The sequence below is a fragment of the Protopterus annectens genome, chromosome 1.part0 (genome assembly GCF_019279795.1).
Source record: "Protopterus annectens isolate FY-2018-M chromosome 1.part0, PAN1.0, whole genome shotgun sequence".
Taxonomy (NCBI): domain Eukaryota; kingdom Metazoa; phylum Chordata; order Ceratodontiformes; family Protopteridae; genus Protopterus; species Protopterus annectens.
The window spans coordinates 136484726-136509176 of record NC_056725.1 but is presented as its reverse complement, the minus strand read 5'-3'; the positions used below and the strand labels follow the sequence as shown (position 1 = coordinate 136509176).

The window sequence follows — 24451 nt, the reverse complement described above, 5'->3', positions numbered from 1 at the left end:
GCTACCTTGGCAATTTGTAATGGTCTGACTTCAGATTAGTTATTTGTAGGCACAGTTTCTGCAGGATTGCGTCCTTCAGGTAGGAGAGCCCTTTTAGTTAATGTATTTGAGGTGGTCTGCCTTGGCAATTTGTAGTGGTCTGACTTCAGATTGTTTGTAGGCACAGTTTCTGCAGGGTGGCATTCTTCAAGTAGGAGAGCCTTTTTAGTTAAGGTATTTGAGTGAGGCTGCCTTGGCAATTTGTAGAGGTCTGACTTCAAATTAATTGTTTGTAGGCACAGTTTCTGCAGTGTAGTGTCCTTCAGGTAAGAGAGCCCTTTTAGTTAAGTTATTTGAGGGGGGTTGCATTGGCAATTTGTAGTGGTCTGACTTCAGATTAATTGTTTGTAGGCACAGTTTCTCCAGAGTAGCGTCCTTCAGGTAGGAGAGCCCTTCTAGTTAAGGTATTTGAGGGGGGCTGCCTTGGCAATTTGTAGTGGTCTGACTTCAGATTAATTGTTTCTAGGCACAGTTTCTGTAGGGTAGAGTCCTTCAGGTAGGAGAGCCCATTTATTTAAGGTATTTGAGTGAGGCCGTTTTGGCAATTTGTAGTGCTCTATCTTCAGATTAGTTGTTTGTAGGCACAGTTTCTGCAGGTTAGCATCCCTCAGATAGGAAAGTCCTTTTAGTTAAGGTATTTGAGGGGGCTGCCTTGGCAGCTTGTAGTGCTCTGTTTTCAGATTAATTGTTTGGGGGCACAGTTTCTACAGAGTAGCGTCCTTCAGGTAGGAGAGCCCTTTTAGTTAAGGTATTTGAGTGGGGCTGCCTTGGCAATTTGTAGTGCTCTATCTTCAGATTAATTGTTTGTAGGCACAGTTTTTGCAGGGTAGCATTCCTCAGGTAGGAAAGCCCTTTTAGTTAAGGTATTTGAGGGGGGCTCCCTTGACAATTTGTAGTGGTCTGACTTTCGATTAATTGTTTATAGGCACAGTTTCTGCAGACTAGTGTACTTCAGGTAGGAAAGCCCTTTTAGGTTAGGTATTTGAGGTGGGATGCATTGGCAATTTGTAGTGGTCTGACTTCAGATTAATTGTTTGTAGGCAAAGTTTCTGCAGGGTAGCGTCCTTCAGGTAGGAGAGGCCTTTTGTTTAGGTATTTGAAGGTGGCTGCCTTAGAAATTTATAGTGTTCTGACTTCAGATTAATTGTTTGTAGGCACAATTTCTGCAGAGCAGTGTCCTTCAGGTAGGAGGGCCCTTTTAGTTAAGGTATTTCAGGGGGGCTGCCATGCAATATGTAGTGGTCTGACTTTAGATTTATTGTTTGTAGGCACAATTTCTGCAGGGTAGCGTCCTTTAGGTATGAGGGCCCTTTTAGTTAAGGTATTTCAGGGGGGCTGCCATGCAATTTGTAGTGGTTTGACTTCAGATTATAGGTTTGTAGGGACAGTTTCTGCAGGGTAACATCCTTCAGGTAGGAGAGCCCTTTCAGTTTAGGTATTTGAGGGGGGCTGCCTTGGTGATGTGTTGTAGTCTGACTTCAGATTAAATGTTTGTATGCACAGTTTCTGCAGAGTAGCATCCTTCAGGTAGGAGAGCCCATTTAGTTAAGGCATTTGAAGGGGTCTGTCTTGGCAATGTGTAGTGGTCTGACTTCAGATTAATTGTTTTTCGGCACAGTTTCAGCAGGGTAGCGTCCTTCTGGTAGGAGAGCCCTTTTAGTTAAGGTATTTGAGGGGGGCTGCCTTGGCAATTTGTAGTGGTCGGATTTCAGATTAGTTATTTCTAGGCACAGTTTCTGCAGGGTAACATCCATCAGGTAGGAAGGCCCTTTTAATTAAGGTATTTGAGGGGGGCTGCCTTGGCAATTTCTAGTGGACTGACTTCAGATTAATTGTTTATTGGCAAAGTTTCTAGAAAGTAGCTTCCTTTAGGTAGGAAAGCCTATTTAGTTAAGGTATTTTAGGGGGGCTGCCTTGGATATTTTTAGTGGTCTGACTTCAGATTAATTGTTTGTAGGCAAGCTTCTGCAGGGTAGCGACCCTCAGGTAGGAAAGCCCTTTTATTTAAGGTATTTCAGGAGGGCTGTCTTGACAATTTGTAGTGGTCTGACTTCAGATTAATTGTTTGTAGGCACAGTTTCTGCAGGGTAACGTCCTTCAGGTAGGAGAGCCCTTTTAGTTAGGTATTTGAGGGGGGCAGCCTTGGCAATTTGTAGTGGTCTGACTTCAGATTTATTGTAGGCTTAGTTTCTGCAGAGTAGCATCCTTCAGGTAGGAGAGCCCTTTTAGTTAAGGTATTTGAGGGGGGCTGTCTTGGCAATTTCTATTGGTCTGACTTCAGATTAATTGTTTGTAGGCACCGTTTCAGCAGGGTAGCGTCCGTCAGGTAGGAGAGACCTTTTAGTTAAGGTATTTGAGGGGGGCTGCCTTGGTAATTTGTCGTGGTATGACTTGCGATTATTTTTTTGTAAGCACAGATTTTGCAGGATAGCGTCTTCAGGTAGGAGAGCCCTTTTAGTTAAGTTATTTGAGCGTGGCTGCCTTGGACATTTGTACTGGACTGACAAGATTAATTGTTTGTAGGCACAATTTCTGCAGGGTAGGGTCCTTCAGGTAGGAGAGCCCTTTTAGTTAGGTATTTCAGGGGGGCTGCCTTGTCAATTTGTAGTGGTCTGACTTCAGATTAGTTGTCAATTTGTAGTGGTCTGACTTCAGATTAGTTGTTTGTAGGCACAGTTACTGCAGGGTTGCGTCCTTCAGGTAGGAGAGTCCTTTTAGTTAAGGTATTTGATGGGGGCTGCCTTGGCAATTTGTAGTGGTCTGACTTTAGATTAATTGTTTGTGGGCACAGTTTCTGGCAATTTGTAGTGGTCTGCCTTTAGATTAATTGTTTGTGAGCACAGTTTCTGCAGAGTAGTGTCCTTCTGGTAGGAGAGCCCTTTTATTTAAGGTATTTGAGTGGGGCTGCCTTCGCAATTTGTAGTGCTCTGATTTCAGATTATTTCTTTATAGGCACAGTTTCTGCAGGGTAGCATTCCTCAGGTAGGAAAGCCCTTTTAGTTAAGGTATTTGAGGGGGGCTGCCTTGGCAATTTGTAGATGTCTGACTTCAGATTAATTGTTTCTAGGCACAGTTTCTGCAGAGTAGCATCCTTCAGGTAGGAAGGCCCTTTTAGTTAATAGCATCCTTCAGGTAGGAAGGCCCTTTTAGTTAAGATATTTGAGGTGGGCTGCCTTGGCAATTTGTAGTGGTCTGACTTCAGATTAATTGTTTGTAGGCACAGTTTCTGCAGGGTTGTGTCCCTCAGGTAGGAAAGCACTTTTAGCTAAGGTATTTGAGGGGGGCTGCCTTGGCAATTTGTATTGGTCTGACTTCATATTAATTGTTTGTAGGCACAGTTTCTGGAGGGTAGCGTCCTTCAGGTAGGAGAGGCCTTTTAGTTAAGTTATTTGAGGGGGGCTGCCTCAGAAATTTGTAGTTTTCTGACTCCATATTAATCGTTTGTTGGCACATTTTTACTCGCAAAGATGCAGCCTGAGTACTCAAATTACCATGTTATTATTTTTGCTCTTACTGCCGGCTTCATAGGCTGATGCTTAGTAGGTTTTAGACTTTGCAATTGCACAGTATGTAGAATGTGGAAATCTGCATTACTATTTTTGCGATTAATGCCAGTTCTTACTTGTGTTTTGGGAACTTTATATTATTTTGGGCTTTGTGTACTATACGCATTATAACTGTTGTTTTGGGAGCGTTAGTAATGCCAGTTTCATATGCTGATGCGTGTTTGTGATTGCACAGTATGTAGAATGTGGAAATATGCATTATTTTTTTAGCGACGAATGCCTTTTAATACTTGTGTTCTTTTGGGAATATAACTGTTGTTTTGGCAGCGTTGGTAATTTCGGTTGTTTTGGGAACGTTTGTGTAGTGATTTACTGACTACACACACTATCAAGACTGTGGAAATTAGCATGCCTGTCACTCAAACTTGTTTTCCCCTGCCAATCAGTTAGGCCACACCCAAAGCTGCGCAGAACTACCTGTGGGGTACTATACTTGGAGATTACCCTGAAAGGTCTATCATTATTCGGTGACTTCAACCCTGAATAATTTGGCAGAAAACCAGGCGATATTGAAGTGTATTAACCCACCCGATGCGCAGTAGCAAGTCACGCCCAAACCCCGCCTGTGACAGAGATGTCAGTACACCGCCCACCTTTTGATTGAAAGCTGCCAAGTCAGTTTCTCTAGGTAGGAATGTCCAAAGGTAAAATACACATAGTCAGCAGAGAACAATTAGACTTATAAACGAGATTAGAAAGAAAAGCGCTTACGACTGCAGATGTGAAATCAAATCATTACTTTATTTACCAAAGTTAATCGGCACAAATGTCCAAAGCCTTCCTTTTGTCTGTAGTGTGGAGAATAGACAAAATGTTGCGCTGCCCCTTACTCCTGAAATGTGTTATTTGTTGGCAATCATTGGGGCTTGAAGTCACTAGATAGTGATATAAATTTGGGATTGTTAGTCTGTACACAAATGAATACATATGGTACTTGCGTATTATCGCAACCAGATTCCAGACTCAGTACCTGATACTGTAATTGTACCAGGCGATACCAGTATATGTATGTGTCTTAAGCATAATCCATTTCAAGACGTGTTGTGTAACTGTATTTAGGCAAACTTATTTGATTTCAGGTTGTACTTTGGGCATGGTTTCATGTTGTAAGGAAACATTTCTCACATGGTTTCTTAAAGAATTGCACAGCAAGCCAAAAACGGCAAGGGAAAAAATGCCTCAAAGCGGACACTGTTTTTTACAGACTGCCGCTATAAACTTACAGGGTGCAATGACATGTTTGCTGTGACATAAATGTCATAATGGATATGAAATGAGCACCTTAAAACATTTGTCATTCGTATGACATTGGTGACTGATGGCCTCAATACTTTGTCCCAAAAATGCAGCTTTTACATATGACATAGTAACGATACAATAGGAAAAGACAGACTTCAAGCACAGTCGTGCACGCTTGAAAGCATGCATGAGGCTGATACATTTCACAAGCAATTTTCCAGAGCCAGTTCTCTGCAGAGAAATGTACAACTGATGTCCTGCACTTCCAAAGTTTAATACTTGTATTTTGTTTAAAAAGTATATTAGCCCACTTGAAGTGTGCTTACTAAATGCTTTGTTTTTGACATGGATTTAACGTTACATTTGCATTGCGTGTCAATCACGACACATTGCTGTTGTTAATCCCCGCCCTCCAGTATGTCAATCACTGCGGGCACGCCCATTCCTGCGCGAACTCGGTGATGGGTTACACGTCAAATTCGCGGAAAACCGCATATTTTATGAGGAACAAACCAAAAATATGAGAACAAAATCTTTAAAGATTTGCACAAGGTAGAAAATGACTACACACAGTCAAGAGGAAGAGCCCAAACCGGAAGAGTATCCGGTGAGGTACCGTAGCAATTGCCAATAATATTTTTCTTCCCAGTTTCATTAAATACACTATTTCCTTCATGGACCCAATTTCCTAATCGGTAGATGTTTCTCGTAGCACAGTTCACTTTCCACTTCGGTTGTCGGAGGATTTTCGGATACTCTTCCGGTTTGGGCTCTTCCTCTTGACTGTGTGTAGTCATTTTCTACCTTGTGTAAATATTTATAGTCACTGGAGTTTTGTCTTCGTTCGGACGGGATTAAAATGGAAGAATATGATACAGATGTGAGCACGTTTTATGTTCTATAAAGATATGTTTACCTGTAGATTTTCAGACAGCAGCTCTGGAGTATGCAGTCATGTGGTAGTGCCGGTTACCTCCGCACATGTAACTTTTTTAGCGGTTGCCACTAAATGTTCATTCATTTTCATTTGATATTTTTTTCAAGCGTTGGTGGTATGTATATTTTCCATCTGAAGAATAGATCCCACCAGCTGACTTGGATTGTTAACTTCTTAGGAGGGGGCTAATTAATCTGGACTTGCTAACTTTGGTTACTGACACTTGATATTTATAACAATAATTTTTTGTGTATTTACATCTTTAATGATTTTTAACTCTGTAAAACCTATAATGTGGTGGACCCCAGCTAGCCGGGAGTGGGAGCAGTTGATTAGATGTCTTCCACTGTATGTATTTGTGGGTACTGCCCCCCCCCCAAGAGATGGTGGACCCCAGCTAGCCGGGAGTGGGGGCAGTTGATTAGATGTCTTCCACTGTATGTATTAGAGGGAACCCCCCCCCCAAGAGATGTTGCCCTACGCAAAAGTCATCCCAATTTTTTAAGTTCCTCAGTGCTGTCCTGCAATGCAATTAGTTTGTGTATTTTCATTTCATGGACTTTTGATGTTCTGTCACGGAATTATTTATGTTGAAGTTAATTGTTAGTGGTTTTTAATAAGTCAGCCATGGTGGCACAGCGGTTAGTGTTGCCACCTCACAGTAAGAGATTCCTTGGTTCGATCCTCGGCTGGGGTGCCTTCTGTGCGGAGTCTGCATGTCCTCCCTGTGGTCGTGTGGGTTATCTCCGGTTTTCTCCCACATCCCAAAGACGTGCTGTAGTTGGATTGGACACTCTAAATTGGCCCTAGGTGTGAGTATGTGCGCCTTCTGTGGAAGGTTGGGCGCCGGGCTGGCAACTCAGCACTGTAAAACTCCACTGCCTATCATGAGCGGACAGGTGATCCGCTGTGGCAACCCCTAACCGGGGAAAAAGCCGAAAGGAGAAGTAGACCCTTTGGGATTTTTGTACACTATATCCTGACATACTGGAAGAATTTTTGTACTGCAGCACCGTTTACAGTTGCTGCTTCAGATGCCCATAATCGTACACAAATAATATTTACTGTTTTCCCACAACATTTGTTTTAATTTGAGAGCTGTTTTGCATAAATTGTCTAATTGTTATGAGTTTTATGTTCATAAAAAGGTTTTATTGTCATCTAATGATCATGTTTATTTATACCAAGAAATGGTCCTTGGCTAGTAGCAAAAACCCTAGCCATGACTGTATAGTTTTCTGTAAGTGTCCCTTTCCCTAAGCCTGTTCTTCAGTCCTTCTGTCCTTCTGCTGTGGTGTAGTTTCTGTCTATGAGTAGTAACCCCTAGGCTACAAGCAAAATTGTTGTTTGTCTTGTATCCTTCGTAGTTGCTGATGTCTGAAGTGTACCAACTTTCATCCTTGGATTTGATTTCAGGTATACTGTTTTTGCGATTTTTTTTTTCCCCCATGTCATAAATCGATTAAAAAAGATGGGAGTTCATATTCTGATATTTACTGAATTTAGTCACTGTGAAGAGGAGTGACTTATTAATGTGTTTGGGGTGTGTCCACACCATAGAGAAGCATATGTGTGTATACATGTGTGGTGTAGAACCACAAAACAGCAGATAAAGACTTAGAACTTAGAGATTTCATGACTGTCCATGTGTTTTCACTAGAATGGATTAGTGCAGAATCCTGTAGCCTACTTGGCAGCAGCACCTGGAAACTTTAGCAGCTGTTAAGGGGGTGAGTGTAGTTATTTCTCACTGACTATGCTAGAGCTGTTGATTGGTAAGGGGAGAAGGAATGGAGCAGTACATCAAGACACCTTGGAACAGTGTGAGAGGGACTGGTTTGGCTGGGAGGGGGTATAAAGTGTTGAAAAACTGTATAAATATAACTGAGTTGTATTTTGTTTAATTCTTTTGTAAAACAGGTTGTTTCTCTCATTCTTTTGGGTAATAACAATTTAGCACCTGGGACTTAACTGGTCTGTGCACTGATTTACTATTGCAATGAATATTTGTTTCTCTCATTAGTTATATATGTTACTCCTTACTGGTAAGGCATAATTAGTTTGCATATATGCTTTTTTCTGAGTGGAAGTACTACACTGATAGTGCTATTTCTCACATCATTCCTGCATTGCTATGGGCTTCCTTTGTCATTCAAGCCTATAGCACTTTTAGCACCCAATGCACAGTACTTTTGTTTCTCCATAGCAATAATTATGGCACTGAATTCTCTGCATTTAGTGCCACAGTTGAGCAGTCTGACAAGATCTGTACTGCGTAACGTTGTATGATTGTTTTTGTATGAAACAACCAGCATTCACCAGCCTGCCTTATAATCTTCCCCAAAATGTATATGAGACTGACAGGCCTTTAACTACCTGGGTCCTTTCTAAACCCACCTTTTGTGCAAGCATTCACTGTCAGCATCTTTGTCATGCAGTACGACTTTATCCATTTAAGTAAAAACTGTTTGTTTTCTCAATTGTCTACCCAACATCTCGTGTCAATTCCTTGAACATATGTAGAGGTAAGTGCTTTTGAGTTGCTTTTCTATATTTTCCCATTCTGTTTTTCCTTTTATCCCCATCCATATCCACTCCATCCCCTGGTGCTAGTATCTGCTTTGTGAAAAACAAAGAAAATACTTCTAGTAATTGTTTGATTTGTAGCATTTTCAAGCATCTTCCTCCCATTTTCATGTAGCACAGTGTCTTCCAAACCCTCTTTAATTTCACAGCCTGAGTAATATATTTTACTTGTTTGTAGTCATTCATTCTCAAGGGCTACCTTGAACTGTCAGATGAACTATGTTGCTTGATTCATGGTGTTTTCATAAGCCTTCTCATTCTTTAGTCCCTTCATCACATTTTCTTTAATGCATTTCCACAGCTCTTGCATTGTTTTCATTTCTTGTCCCGCATCTATATTATTTCTCACAGTTTTGCCTAATATAATTTGAAGTCCTCCCCATTGTAGTCCCAGATCTGTGTTATTTCACTTCCACACAGTTCTTCAAGGATGGCTTGCCACACTGTGGTATGATTACTGTTACCCAGTGCCCATCCACATTAGTGAGAACCAGGCCGTATATGCACTCGTCCCTCAGTCACTCATTGAAATCCATAGTTTTCTCTCTAATTTCTGTGGAAATCTAACTTTCACTAGAATTTTAACAAACTTCCTGTCCACAGTCCACTGTGAGAAGATTTGTTTCTCTCACAACTGTACCTATTTTCTTTTCCTTTCAGAGCATACGTCTTGCATCATTCTTCTTGCTTGCAGATGGTCACTGTTGTACTGTAGTTCCTTTTGGGAGACAACCTGATTGATCTTCCAGCCTTAATGCTTAAATGTGAGTCTTTCCATTCTTTTTTCCTTCATGTTGAGTTTTTTATCTTCCAGCATGACGCTGCCATTATTTTTGCTGTTCCTTCCTTATATTTTGTACTCTGGACTCTGCAGGCCCACTCTCTCTGCAGTGAACCCAGCGTTTTTGTTACATCTACAGTATCTTTGGTTCCTTCTAACAGGACAGCATGCAGCAACCTTTTTATTACTATGCTTCTGGTATTGCTGAAGAGGTTTGCATGACTGCATTCTCAGAACCTCCCAGATGAAAAAATGAGAGTTTAACTTTTGGGTCCTCTGCTGCAAAAGTGATCAAAAAGTTTGAAAAGGATAAGCTGACAGAGAGAAGATTTTTCAGCCTTCCTTTATTCACGTGTTCTAATGGATTTTTAAACACCTCATCCAATTTTTGCTAAGAAACAAAATAAACGCCCTAAATTAAGTGCAAATAAGCAGACATTTAAGAAGAAATGGCATAGGGGGTTCCAAGATGATTTCTGGAAACTCCCAAAGCCAAGGACAGTCCAGTGTGTCAGAATCACTGTTTAAGAGACTTTGCTCCCCTCTTCCACCCTTGTAACCTTTTTTCTTCTTCTAGAAAGTCTAAATCTATTTTTGGCAACAAGTAGTTTCAGACAAATGGTTTATGAAGAGCATTCATCAAGGTTACAGATGGCAATGGGAGGAAATACCTGCTTTCTCGGGGGGGGTCCTCATTCCACAGGCCAGACTCTTGTTTCTACCTGTCTTTCGTCATAAGCTTTTCCAAGGAGTGATATAACTAGTTCTACCTTGCTAGGTGGGAAGGAGTTTTATTTAAAAATGTTTTAGGTTCCAAAGAAAGAAAATGCTTGTAAACTAATTCTGGATCTTTCTTTCCTAAACCTGTTTGTGATGGTGCCCAAATTCAAAATGTCACTTCACATTACCTCCTCCTTCCTCATTCAGATTTGCTGGCAACACTAGATTTATCATCCTATTCACTCAAACTTCAGGCTTTTCTTAAGGTTTTGTGTGTGTGGATCATATTATCAGTTCTCTGCCCTATCATTTGGACTGTCCATGGATTACCAGTTCTCTGCCTTACCCTTTGTACTATGCTTTGCATCAAGAGTGTTCACAAAGTGTCTGTCTCCAGTTACAGCTTATTGCAGCCTACAGGGCATCCATATTGTTCCATAGTTAGATGACTTGCTTGCCTTTGCAGAGTCTCTTTTTTCAAAGTGTCAGGAATCTATTTTGTGGGTGAGAGATCTTGTACTCCAGCTAGGATTTCAAGAGAACATTCAAAAGTCTTTGTTGATGCCTCCTCACGAGATTATGTTTCTGGGATGTCAACTAGACACCACAAGAAAAAAAAATCTATTTCTATGGTTTTCCACTCAGACTTTGGTCATTGCTAGGGAATTTCTCAGGATTTTGGGTCTCATGGCATCCGTGATTCTCATGATACTCCTGGTAAGACTCCACATTAGAAAGATAAAGTGGTATCTGAAGTCTCTTTTAGTCCCAGCATCAGTGCCCATTGTCTTTTCAAATACCAGTGCTGAGGTTTGTCAGAAGGGAAATCACTTGGTGGAGACAACATATATCCCTAAATCCAGGTCTCACCTTCTCCCTCCCTGTTCCAAAGCAGTCAGTCACCATAGACATCTCAGGATTTGCTTGGAGAGCAGTATCAGGAGGGATAAAAGTGTATGGTGTGTGGACACCAAGGACAGACAAAAGCATATATGTATGAAAGAGGTGCTTGCCCTGATCAAAGCACTCAATTCACTGAATCCTCTTTGGTCCCTGTGACCTCTTCAGGTTGTTATAGACAGTACCACAGTCAAGTGGTACATCAAGCAAGGGGTAACCCATTTGTACCCCCTTTGCAGACTAGCCATGGTAGCTTGGGAAATAGCTTCACAGCACAGTCTCACTCTACAAGCATCCTATATTCTAATTGAACAAAATTATGTGGAAAACCAGGTCAAGAGCAGACCTTGTGAATGGAAACTAAATTGGGGGTCTGTCTTCCAATATGGGGAGTTCCTCAGGTTGACCTATTTGCCCTATGTTTGAGCAATCAACTGGCAAGATTATTTTCCAGGACTCCATGCAAGAAGACCCGGAAGACAGATGCCTTTTCTTTTCATTGGACAGGAATGTTCCTGTATACTTTCCTACCCTTTATTCTAATATCCAGGCTACTTCCAAAGATTCAGAAGAATTCTCCAAGATCATTGTGATCACATCCTTCTGACCCAGGCAACTGTGGTTCTTCCTTCTTTTGGAAATGGCCAGGGGCAATTACCAAAAGCTTCCTCGTAGAATGAATCTACTCCCACAAGAACAGGAGTGTTTGATATACCCCAACACCAGTCAAGTTTAGTTGACTTCCTGGATGATAGGGCCTTAATTCCTTTTAGGCACCTGTTTTCTTTCCTTTTTTTTAACATTTTTATTGATTTTAAGTAAATATATATAGACATTCACGTGGTCTTTTAACACAAAAAAATTGCAATTCAAACTGGTGTTCACAAAGACGTTCAAATAACAATATTTAACAAATAAAATTAAATTACAACGGTCTTTCGGCTTTTCCCGGTTAGGGGTCGCCACAGCGGAACTCCGGTCCGCTAATGATTGGCAGTAGAGTTTTATGTGCTGGCTTGCTGGGCCTAACGCACAACCTTCAACGAAGGAACGCCCATTCATGCATGTCGACACAGAAGACGCTCTGAGAATCGAAGTGCAGCGTCTTAACTGTGAGGCGACAACCACTGCAGTACAACAAATAAAATGAAATTACTAAAACTACTAAAACTATTTACAAAGACATCCATTGATTATTATTGTAATGACTAGTATTTGATTTTTCCATATATAAAACACATAAAGAGGCTAAATTTTAATTTATATGATATCATTATCAATCTCTCTTCAACAGATTCTGTAAATTGACCCATAAATTACAGTTATAAGTTGTTCTAGATGTCATAGTTGCAATCCGTAATTGGCAAACTTCCATTAAAATTTTCTTAGTCATTATAAGATGGAGAGGATTCAGATATCCAGTTCCTTGTTATAGTTTTCCTGGCTACTGCCAGTATTGTCCAGAGTAAGGAATGTTTAACTTTTTTTACACATCAAGTTATAGGTGTATTGAAGAGCATTAAAGATTTGGTCAAAATGAAATTGTCTGTGAATATTGCTTGGTGAGGTTCATTGATACTTTTCCAAAATAAACTTATTACAGAGCAGTCATAAAACATATGGGTCCAATCAATGTTTATTATATTAGACTTATTTATTTATTATTTATTTTACATTTGTTGGGCTAGTCTAACTGGATACATGTCAATTTTCATTAGAGGCCCTGGGAGATAAGCTCTAAGGTAGAACAATGAAATTAACAAGATAACAAATAAGGAAACATTAAACAAAAAAAAATCATATTTACAATGCATATTACAGGTTATCACAGTAAATTCAGCAGTGCAGAATACAGGCATAACATAGCATGCTAGTACAATCAAGATGTTCTAGAGGGAGACAGTATTATGGTCAATAAGGAAGGAATTACAGTTAATGAATAGAAGGGGTAGGAAGCGCAAAGTATTAAGAGATACATAACTAGTCAGGGTTAGTACAGGGGCATAACCACTGTGTTCTGAGGAACACTTTCAACTTGTTTTTGAAGCATGATACTGAGGGAAGTGAGGAGAGTTCACTGGGGAGGAGATTCCAGGCTTTTCCAACAATATTAGAAAAGAGGGAGTCACCAGCCTTGTTGTTTGGTTTAGTGGTATGTACTAGAAGTCTCTGAGAAGACCTTAAGGATTTCAGGTTTTTATAGGGAGTGATGAGTGTGGATAGAATAGGAGTTTTGGAAGGTTTGTAAAAAGTGTTGTGGGCTATAGATAGATGATGGAATTTTAATCAGATTTTGTAGTTCAAGCCATCCCAGCTGCTTTAAATTAATGCAATGGTGGGTTCTAAATGGGTTGCCTGTAGCAAATCTGGCAATGTTATTGTAAGACATTTCCAATTTGCTAAGATTATTTTTAGATAGATTAGTAAAAATGGGTGAGGCATAAAGAAGTGAAGAGATTAGATAAGTGGTTTTAGCTGAAGGTAAGAGGAAGGGTTTTACCCTATAGAGAGAGACAAGTTTTTTGTTGACAGTATTGTTAATATGGATATCAAAGTTCAGATTGTTGTCAATGGTGATGCCCAATAGTTTAGTGGTTGGATCAGGGGATATAATAGTTTTATTGGTAGAGATACTTGAGAAATCAAGAGGAGAGGACTTATTGGTGGGAAAGAAGAGGAGGAGTGTAGTCTTTTTGGGGTTTAGGAGAAGGCATCTATGTGTGAACCATTGCTCAACTGTGTTAAATACTTGTTGGGTAAGAGATTGAAGTTCAGAAGAGGAGGTGGCTGAGCATATCAGTGTGGAGTCATCTGCATATTGTATGCATGTGGCTTGGGTGAAGGTCATTAATAAATATGGAAAAAAAGTAGAGGTCCTAGGATGGACCCTTGAGGGACACCAAGTTTGACAGGCAGGTGAGTGGAGAAAGACTTGTGCCATAGTACGGCCTGTTGTCTTTTATCAAGGTAGGACTGGAACCACTTTATAGAAGATGTATCTAGTGACAGGGATTTCAGTATTTTGATGAGAATTTGGTGATTTACCATGTCAAAAGCTTTAGACAGGTCAATAAATAGTGCTGAAGAAAGCTTGTTAAGATTGCGGTTTTTGTTGATGCAATCTATGAAGGAAAGAAGGGCAGTATTAGTGCTATGTGAAGGTCTGAATCCATGTTGACAGTTGGAAAGTAAATTATTTTGGGTTAGATGGTCAAGTAATTGTCTGTGAATGCATTTCTCCATGATCTTTGCCAAAGGAGAGAGAAGGGCAATGGGGCGGTAGTTGGAGAGTTCAGTGGCGTGTCCACCTTTATGGAGGGGGATAATATGGGAGATTTTCCTTAAACTGGGGATATGACTTTCGGTAATAGTTCTATTGATCAGAATAGAAATGGGATAAGCAATAGCTTTTATTGATTGTTGTAGGAATTCAGCAGGTAGTTGGTCTGCTGAGGGTGAGCATGGTTTTATTTTCTGTAGAAGGGTTGGAATATTTGTTGTTGGGACAGGTTGAATATGAAAAGTAGGGGGTAAGATTGATTTATAGGAAGGTAGAGTGAAGTTATTAGGTGATAGTTGACTAGTGTTTGTATAGCATTAGTAAAAAAGTATTGAAAGCATTAGCAATATTCAATAGATTTTTGTGGTCAGTATTTTGAGGATTTGGAGTAGTGGATTGACCTGGATGGAGTAGTTGGTTAATGCTAGCCCAAAATTTTTGTGGGTTGTTTTGATTAGCTTGTTGGGATTGTATGTAGTAGTTTCTTTTATCAGATATTATAGCTTTTTTTGTTTAATTTCTTAACTGTCTAAATGTTAGTTGGTCTATAGGGTTTTTAGTCTTCCTCCATTTTGCCCAAAGTTTGTTTCTAAGATTTATTTTATGTTTGGTTTCTTTTGAAAGCCATGGAGCAGATTTAGTTTTAATTCTAATTAATCTGGTTGGAGCATGGTGGTTGAGAATGGCAAGGAAGTTGGAGTTAAAGTAACTAACGGCTTCATCTAAAGGGAGGTTTTGTAAGGGAGACCAGTTGCAAGCTCTTAGTTCCATTTGGAATAGTTCAGGGTTAAAGTACGTTTTAGATCTGATGGTTTTGACAGATATTGGAATGGGAGAGTTGATTTTATGTCTGATGATATAGGTAAGAAAGTGGTCACTTAAATCATCAGGGAGGGTTCCTGAATCATAAATGTGAGGATGATGGTTTATGAGAATCCAGTCTAGTAAGCTTGATTTCTTGTTATATTTATTTATTCTGGTGGGGGAGGTAATGGTTTGGGAATACCCATATAGGTTAATATGGTTTGTGGGGAGGCTGCTGCAGTAGCAGCTCCAGTCAGTGTTTGTGTCGCCTAGGATTATGGTTTCTTGGGGCAGGTATTGGGAAAGCCAGCAAAGTATGTTTTCCATGGTGGAAGTGTTGTTACCAGGTGGTAGATATATACAGATAATATAGATGGATTTGGAATTGTTAAGATGAAGTTTGGAGATAAGAATTTCTGCATTGGAGTCTATAGGTGGTTTACAGTTGTGAGTGGTTAATTGTAAGCTAGATTTATATAGGATATCAACCCCACCACCTTTCTTGGATACTCGGTCTAGTCTCAGGATATTATATCCAGGTGGGATGATTTCATTGTCTTTGGTTACAGGTTTTAACCAAGTTTCTGTTAAGCAGAGAATATCAAAGGAGTAGATTTCATTTAGAGCTTGGAGTTGAGTTACTTTATTGTTTATGCTACATATATTAAGATGAGCACTTAAAAGGGAGTTCAATGGTTTAGACAGGGCATGAGTAGGTGATTCTTTGTGGTTGAGGAGAGAGATGAGAGTTGTTGGTGGGCCTGGGTTAGGGTAGATGTCACTATCCTTTAAAGAGAGTAGTACACTTAGATAGTTTGGGTTGGGGAATCTGCTGTATAGAGGTAGGTCTTTCCTGGGGTTCTGATTGTTGTATTGTATGTGTAGTGTTCTATGGTATTTAGGAAGTATGTAGTTAGATGAGGAAGTTATATTAGCATGAATAAAAAGGAGAGGAGAGTTTGGAGAGTTGCGTTCTTTCTTGGGGTAGTTTAGGTGTGGGCCTAGTGGGTTTTCAAAGGAGGTGAAAAGATGGGTGAGGATTAAAGGAGGTAGTAGTGAGAGTGTGAATAAGAGTGGGACATAAGATGGGATGGGTTGTTTATACATTGTATGAATAAGCTGTAGTGTTGTCGCCTCACAGTAAGACGCTGTCCGGCTCGATTCTCAGCTAGAGCGTCTTCTGCATGGAGACATGCGTGAATGGGCGTACCTTCGTTGAAGGTTGTGCGTCAGGCTTGGCAAATGGGTACGTAAAAATCAACTGCCAATCTTTAGTGGACCAGAGTTCTGCTGTGGCGACCCCTAACCGGGAAAAGCCGAAAGACACAAACAAATGAATAAATATAAATTGTAGGTAGAAAAATAAATTCACTGGGTGGAGATGAAAGAAGGGAGTAGGGTGTGATGTGATAAAAGGAGAGTGGTGAGAGGTTAATATTAGTGCAGTTGGATAACTAGAGAGTGTTTAGAAAGTAAAGGTAGGAGGAAGAATGTGTTTGAAGAGTAATGGTAAGAGCAAGAGGTATGTAATGAGAGAAATGGTAGGAGGAATAGGTGTGGTTAGAGAGTAATGGGAAGAGGAAGAGGTGTGGTTAGAGTAATGGGAAGAGGAAGAGGTGTGGTTAGTAAGTATAAGGGCAGGACCCCTGGTTGTGGGTGGGAATTGGGGGTAGGGAGGGGAGCGGAGTGAGCCCGCAGGGCAAACGGAGCGGGTAGGAACAGATACTGAAGCAGTTAGCGAAAAACAATCAGCTAGGCTAATTCCGGTGGTAGGTTGGAATAGAACAGGGGCTAGAAAGCTGTCTGTGGTGTATAGATATGGAGGGGGGAAAAAGAGAGGACTAGAAAGGTGTCTGTGTGTTTACAAACAAGAGAGCCTAAATTTCCCAATGGCAGCATCCAAAATCAGTATGCATCAGTCACTAGTATGTTTAACTTAAACTCTGTGCAGTAGAAGCCAATGCACTTACATTTAGAGACGTACACTCATCTAGGACACCACAGTAGTTAAATCCAGCAGGGAAGGTTTTAGATTTAAAGATGGCTCCAAGCTATGCAAGTACATCTGTTACATATGTTTTGTTTTTCATTAGTTGAGGGGTGTAGAAAGATCTATATAAAAATCTCCAGGAATATATTTTCCATTTAAGTGAAAGTGTTGTTTTCCCTGCAGATTCTAATATATTTGTTTTATCTAAATTCCTTGGAAGTGAGTTATTTGTTATATAATAGTAGTTCCAGAAATTAGCTGGACAACAATATGTTTCTTCTCTAATCATCATCTTCTTTCGGCTGTTCCCGTTAGGGGTTGCCACAGCGGATCATCTGTTTCCATTTCTTCCTGTCCTCTGCATCATGCTCTTTCACACCAACCACTTGCATGTCCTCTCACCACATCCATAAACCTCATCTTAGGCCTTCCTCTTTTCCTGTTACCTGGCAGCTCCATCCTTAGCATCCTTTTCCCAATATACCCAGCATCCCTCCTCGGCACATGTCCAAACCAACGCAGTCTCGCCTGTCTTGCTTTGCCTCCAGACTGTCCAACCTGAGCTGACCCTCTAATATACTGATTCCTAATCCTGCCCATCCTAGTCACATCCAGTGCAAATCTTAACATCTTTAACTCTGCCACATCCAGCTCTGACTCCTGCCTTTTCGACAATGCTACCGTCTCCAACCCATATAGCATAGCTGGTCTCACTACCTTCTTGTAGACCTTCCCTTTCACTCTTATTGGTACCAGTCTGTCACAAATCACTCCTGACACTCTTCTCCACCCATTCCACCCTGCCTGTACTCTCTTCTTCACCTCTCTTCCACATTCACCATTACTCTGAACTGTTGATTCCAAGTACTTAAACTCATCCACCTTTACCAACTCTACTCCCTGCATCCTCACCATTCCTGTACCCTCCCTCTCATTTACACACACATATTCTGTTTTAGCCCTGCTGACCTTCATTCCTTTCCTGTCTAAAGCATATCTCCACCTCTCCAGGGTCTCCTCAACCTGGTCCCTACTCTCAATACATATCACAATGTCATCTGCAAACATCATAGTCCACGGGGCCTCCTGTCTAATCTCATCTGTCAACCTGTCCATCACCACTGCAAATAAGAAAGGGCTCAGAGCTGATCCTTTATGTAATCTCACCTCCACCTTAAACGTGTCTGTCACTCCCACCGCAGTCCTCACCAATGTCACACTACCCTTGTTCATATCCTGTACTACTCTTACATACTTCTCTGCCACTCCCACCTTCCTCATACAATGCCACAAGTCCTCTCTAGGCACCCTGTCATATGCTTTCTCTGAGTCCACAAAGACACAATGCAACTCCTTCTGACCTTCTCTGTATTTCTCCAACAACACTCTCGGAGCAAATATTGCATCTGTAGTGCTCTTTCCTGGCATGAAACCATACTGCTGATCACTAATCATCACCTCCCTTCTTAACCTAGCTTCCACTACTCTTTCCCATAACTTCAAGCTGTGACTGATCAATTTTATCCCTCTGTAGTTACTGCAGCTCTGCACATCACCCTTAATCTTAAAGATAGGTACCAAAACACTTTTTATCCACTTCTCGGGCATCCTCTGACTTTCCAAAATTTCATTAAACAATCTGGTTAAAAATTCCACTGCCATTTCTCCTAAGCACCTCCATGCTTCCACTGGTATGTCATCTGGGCCAACAGCCTTTCAATTCTTCTTCCTCTTTATAGCTGTCCTTACTTCCTCCTTGCTAATCTGCTTCACTTCCTGATTCACTATTCCCACATCATCCAACCTTCTCTCTCTCTCTCATTCTCTTCATTCATCAGCCCTTCAAAGTACTCTTTCCATCTACTCAACACACTCTCCTCACTTGTGAGTACGTTTCCCTCACTGTCCTTTATCACCCTTACCTGCTGCACATCTTTCCCAGCTCTGTCTAGCCAATTGGTACAGGTCCTTTTCTCCCTCTTTAGTGTCCAATCTCTCATACAACTCTCTATATGCCTTATCCTTAGCCTTCGCCACCTCTCTCTTTGCCATGCGCCTCATCTCCTTATACTCATGTCTACAAGTGAATTAAAAAAAGCTAGTAGTATGCTAGTGTCATGTTTGTTAGCTGGAGTAATCGGGTCTGTCTTATTTTGCAAGAATACGGTGGTGGTGCTGCGGTAGCGTTGTCGCCTCACAGTAAGATGATGTCCTGTTCAATTTTCAGCTAGAGCGTCTTCTTTGTGGAGACATGCGTGAATGGGCGTACCTTCGTTGAAGGTTGTGCGTCAGGGCCAACAACTCAGCACGTAAAAATCTACTGCCAATCATTAGCGGACCGGAGTTCCGCTGTGGCGACCCCAAACCGGGAAAAGCCGAAAGACACAACAAGTCTGAGGTATTGTATATTAAGCCAAAGGGATTTGTCTAACTGAAATTCACTTATTATCTGATTTACGTCCTTAACCCTTTCATCTGTGATTAGTTGGAACCAATACAAAAGACCCTTTTGTTTAAACAAGGTGATTTTATCTGTATCTGAGGATTGTAAGGATTCTTGAGTAAAGGCTATTGGGAAAATTATAAAGAAGAATTATTTTATATCTAGAGTGTTTTTATATATATATATATATATATATATATATATATATATATATATATATATATATATAAACATTTATAAAAATGTATTAATATATTGTGTAAACATTTATAAAAATGTATTAATATATTGTGTAAGTAGCTATATGAATGTTTGGAAATGCTGTGTGTAGTGAAGTAATCTTTTAAGTATCCATAATATTGGGTTGTTTATTAATTCTAATTTGTAAGGTTTTGGTTTCAATATTAGTAGCATATGGATCTAATAATAGCGGCGTTAGAATAAAGGTTCAAATCAGGAAAGGCTGTGCCCCCTTTGTTCCAAGTATAAAGATGGTGTTTGAGTGCTATTCTAGGTTTCCTGGGAAACAAAAAACATTTTAATAACAGGGAATTGAACTTGTTAATGAATGCTTTATTGGGAAGTATTAAAATAGATTGTATAATATATAGAGAATTTTAGGTAGAATTATCATTTTAATGATGGTTGATCTTTCCTTGGTTGTAAATGTAATTGTATTCCATTTCATTAATAAGGTTTGAATATTTATATAACATTTATTATAGTTTAGTTGTAATTAATTTAATATCTTTAGTAAGGTTTGAATATTTATATAACATTTTATTATAGTTTAGTTGTAATTAATTTAATATCTTTAGCAAGGATGATACCTAAGTATGTAATTTGATGTGATGAATTTGTTTGTATCATTGTTAATGTTTCTCTTATTGTTTGAATTAAATAGGTAGGATCTTAGTTTTATCATCATTAAATGTCAGTCCAAATATGTTTTGAAATGTGTTAACAGCTTCAAATAAGGCTGTTATGGAGGAATTTTCTCCCTTAGTGGCGATGAGCACCTCATCAGCAAATAACTGAATTTTAGAAGTTATTTCATCATTTATTTCCAAACCTCCTATGTTTTTATTTCCTCGTATATCATTAGCCCATGGTTCCATTATAAGGGTAAACTGCAAGGGGGATAGGGGGCATCCTTGTTTTGTTCCCTTAGTGATGGGTATTTGAGTTGGTGTGTATGTTCCAATTTTGATATAAGCCAGGGTCCCTTTATAAAGATGTATTAATAGGTTAATAAAATTATCTGAAAAGTTTAAACATTGTAATAATGTGAATAGATAATCCCAATGTATTGAGTCAAATGCTGAATTAATGTCAAGACTAACCAGTGACAAGTTTTTTTTCCTTGTGTGAATAATCAATTAAAATAAGAGACTGTTTAATGTTATCATAGGTACTTCTATTCGTTACAAAACCTGTCTGGTCATCATTAATTAACTATTAACTGGGGTGAGAAATGTTTTAATCTTATCAGCATAAATATTCATGAACATTTTATAATCAATATTTAAGAGATATGGGTCTATATGTAGTACATAATTTAGGGTCCTTACTAGATTTTAGAATGGGCAATTTAAATGTATATTTCCAGGATGGAGGCAATACTATATCATTCTGGGCTGTAGTAAATACATTATGGAGTAAAGAAATAGCTATTTTAGGCATAATTTATATAGTTCAGGTATATTACCATCATTGCCTGGTGCTTTGTTCTGTTTAAGCTTATTAATTTGAGTTTGTATGTCAACTAGAGAGATTTGTTTGTCTATAATTTCAGACTGTTGTTTATTGAGTTTGACATACAAGTTTTCTTTAATGTATTCTTTTATTTTATCTATAGGTTGAATGATATGTGAAGTTTGATTAATTGTGTGAAAATGATGTCTGAGTTCATCTATTATGTCTTGTATATCATAAACCTTTTTTCTTTTTTCTGAAGTATATTTCTTTAATGTGATTTTGTTTATTGATTCTTTTGGTTTTATTTGCAAGGTTAGTTAAATGTTTCTGGTTTGCTGAATAGGCAAGGAATTTAAATTTTTCTAAGGAAATCATAGTCTTATGCTTTAAGATAGCACTGTATTCCTCCTTAGTTTGTCATCTCTAATATTCTTAGGAGTGAACTTGTTAATTTTGAGGTGTAACCTATCTAGTTTGTCTTGTATTTTTTTTTTTTAATCTTCATCTCAGGGCTTTCTTTTGTTAACAATACCATTTATTTATTTGTCTTTATAAGTAAGCTTTTAATGCATCCCATACATATGTCATGAGAGTTGGATTTTAAGTTGATTTTTATAAAATTTTGTGTTTCTTCTTCAAAAAATGTTTGAAATTCTTTTAATTGAGTTACGTATGCAGGAATTCTTCATAGGTTCATACTAGGCTATCTGCCCTAGGGCATTTATAAGCCTAGCCAGATTGTGTTTGGCTTTCGCCACGCATTTTAAATTAATTTTGCTATGCCCTTTTTCGAGGTTAGTATACTGTGCCTCTGTCTAGTGACACAGAAGTGATACCCGGGGTAAACCTACGATCTCCCATCCACGATTCCTCTTGAAGTGAGTCAATGAGGGACTCTGCCTAATCTGGACTGGGATTTTATTCCAGAGTGAAGGGAGCCTCTGGGTTATGAATCTGTCCCTCCAGCATGTCCTGTTTATTTCAGTGCTGAGGTTCAAGTCTCTCGAGCGCGTAGCTCGATGGGATTTGGATTTTTAGAGGTGCAGCATTTCCATTAATTCTGGGTTGGACATGGCTTTATACGTCCGGCACAGATCGCCTCTGAGCAGGCGGTATGCCACTGAGTAGAGCTGGAGTTTCTTTAACCGGGCAGCATATGGCATCTGTTTGAGCCCTTTGATCCTCTTGGTGAGGTACTTTTGGGGTCTTTCCAGTTGCTGCAGGTGTCTGGTAAGGTACATCCCAAAAGGGGCATTGTACTCAATTATGGGCCTGATGAGGGATGAGTAAAGAGGCACGATGACCTCCCCTGATCTAGATGTGAATCCCTTCATGATTAGGTGGGCTATATAAAATGCTTTTCTAGCCACTTTGGCCACGTGGTTGTCAAATGAGAGATTGCTATCAACTTGGGTCCCCATGTCCCTAATTACTTCTTCCGTACTTAATGGATTACCACCTATGTGGCAATTTGTGGGCACTTTGTTTTAGCCAAAGGGGATGACTCTACACTTTTTGGCATTTAGCTTGAGGCCATGGCTCTGGCACCAGTTGTCTGTTTCTATGAGGCCCTTTTGGAGGATGCTTGTGTCTGCTAGAGAGTCAATTATAGTGCCCAGTTTGCAGTCATCTGTGATCTTGGTCAGCCACAGTCCTTCCATGTTGGCCTGTACCTCCGAGAAATATATACCGAACAAGAGAGGTCCCAGGACTGAGCCTTGTGGGACGCCACTTGTAACTGGTTTGGAGTCTGACATGGCTCCAGCAATTCTAACCATGTGGGTTCTGTCCTTGAGCCAGTTTGCAACACATCTAGTGACATGGGGGTTTATATTTAAGCTGGTGAGCTTATCTATAATGCCAGAGTGGGTTATTGTATCGAAGGCTTTTGCAAGGTCCAGGTAGGCTGTGTGGACAACCTTCCCCTCGTCAATGGCCTTGGTGACTGTTTCAAAGAAATCGACCAGGTTTAAGAGGCAGGATCTGCCCTTAACGAAGCCCAACTGGGTAGGATTCAGTGTCTGTAGGTCCCCAATATGTTTATTTATGAGGTCCATGATGATCCTTTCCATAGCTTTGCAGACCAAGCTAGTTAGGCTTATGGGGCGATAGTTTCCAGGATCCGTTAAGGCACCACCTTTGTGGAGAGGGACCACTGTTGCTGTATGTCACTCTTTGGGAACATATCCTGTAGTAAGGCTGAGATTGAACAGTAGTTTTATGTTTGGGTTTAGCTCTTCTTGGAGTTCATGTAGGATGCAGCCCGGGACACTGTCTGGTCCCATTGATGCTGTGTTTTTCGCTTTGGAGAGGGCGGCTCTTACCTGAGCATCTGAGATGTCAGGGGGGGCAGCACTCTGCTGGGATAGATATTTGCCCTTTTGGTGGGGAGAGGGGGGAGAAGTTTGTGCTGAACCTGTCAGCTAGGATGTTTGCAATGTCTGTGGGTTCGGTGTATTTTTTGTCATTTTGGACTAATTCTGAGCATATCTGGGAATTCCCACCCAGGTTCCTAACATAACTAAAGAAAGCCTTGTGATTATCCTTAGTGTCCTGTGCAATTTTTCTCTCAAAGCTGGCCTTAGACAATTTTATGAGTGCCTGTAGTTTTTTTCTAAGACTGATCAGAGATGCCTTCCCTTTTTGGGATTTTGCTGTATCATGTAGTAGCTTCCTCCTTGTATTGTATAGTTTGTTTATGGCTGGGGTCCACCAGACAGGACGTCTGCCTTTGGAGGATTGGGTCTTGGTTTTATTTGGGATTGCATGATCCATGCATTCCTGAAGGTGTTCATAGAATGCGTTTATAAAGGATTCTGCGGTCTGGGCTGTATTTTCCACAGGCCTGGGGGCTTTGAAGGATTCCACCTCTGTTTTGAGGAGTGTGAAATTTGCTTTAGAGAAGTTTTTCACTGTGGTTTTCTGGGCAGGGGGTGGGGTCGGGATGTGAATATCCAGTGAGATTAGTTTATGGTCTGATCTTACCAGTGAGGGATACACTTCTGGTCTGGAGCATAGAATCCCCATGTTGGTGATGATCAGGTCCAGTATGTTTTCCCCTCTTGTGGGAGTGGTAACAAGTTGTTCCATAGCATTTGAGTTTATAAATTCTAGGAACCTTTGGCCTAGGGTGTGAGCTACAGTAATGCTCCCAGTCTATGTTTGGGTAGTTGAAGTCACCCAATATAATGGTGTTTGAAGAGACCTTTATATTTTCCAGTGTTCTCAGGAAGGCCGAATGGGGTTCCTGGGTTTGGGAGGGTGGTCTGTAGCAGGTTATAAACTGGAAGGCAGTTTTACCCACTGTTTAGTTGCACATGGATAGTCTCTGATGCTTCTTGCTATGCCACCAACCTGGAGGTGTGGGTATCATTGAGGAATATTGATACTCCCCCCTCCTTTTGTGGTTCGGTCCAAGTTTTGGGGACGAAAAGCATGGTATGGGGTATAACCTGGTAGTGCTGGGGT

General features: G+C 40.2%; 1 protein-coding gene across 1 annotated transcript in view; it reads left to right on the top strand.

The window, feature by feature from the left end:
- Positions 1-5555: 5555 nt before the first annotated feature.
- The window catches only part of EIF3L (eukaryotic translation initiation factor 3 subunit L), a 602285-nt gene continuing 583389 nt past the window's right edge, over positions 5556-24451 (top strand). The window contains exon 1 of the mRNA XM_044089965.1: positions 5556-5724. Within this exon, the coding sequence (XP_043945900.1) occupies positions 5704-5724 (21 nt within the window). The 5' untranslated portion in view covers positions 5556-5703. The remainder of the gene's footprint in view (positions 5725-24451) is intronic.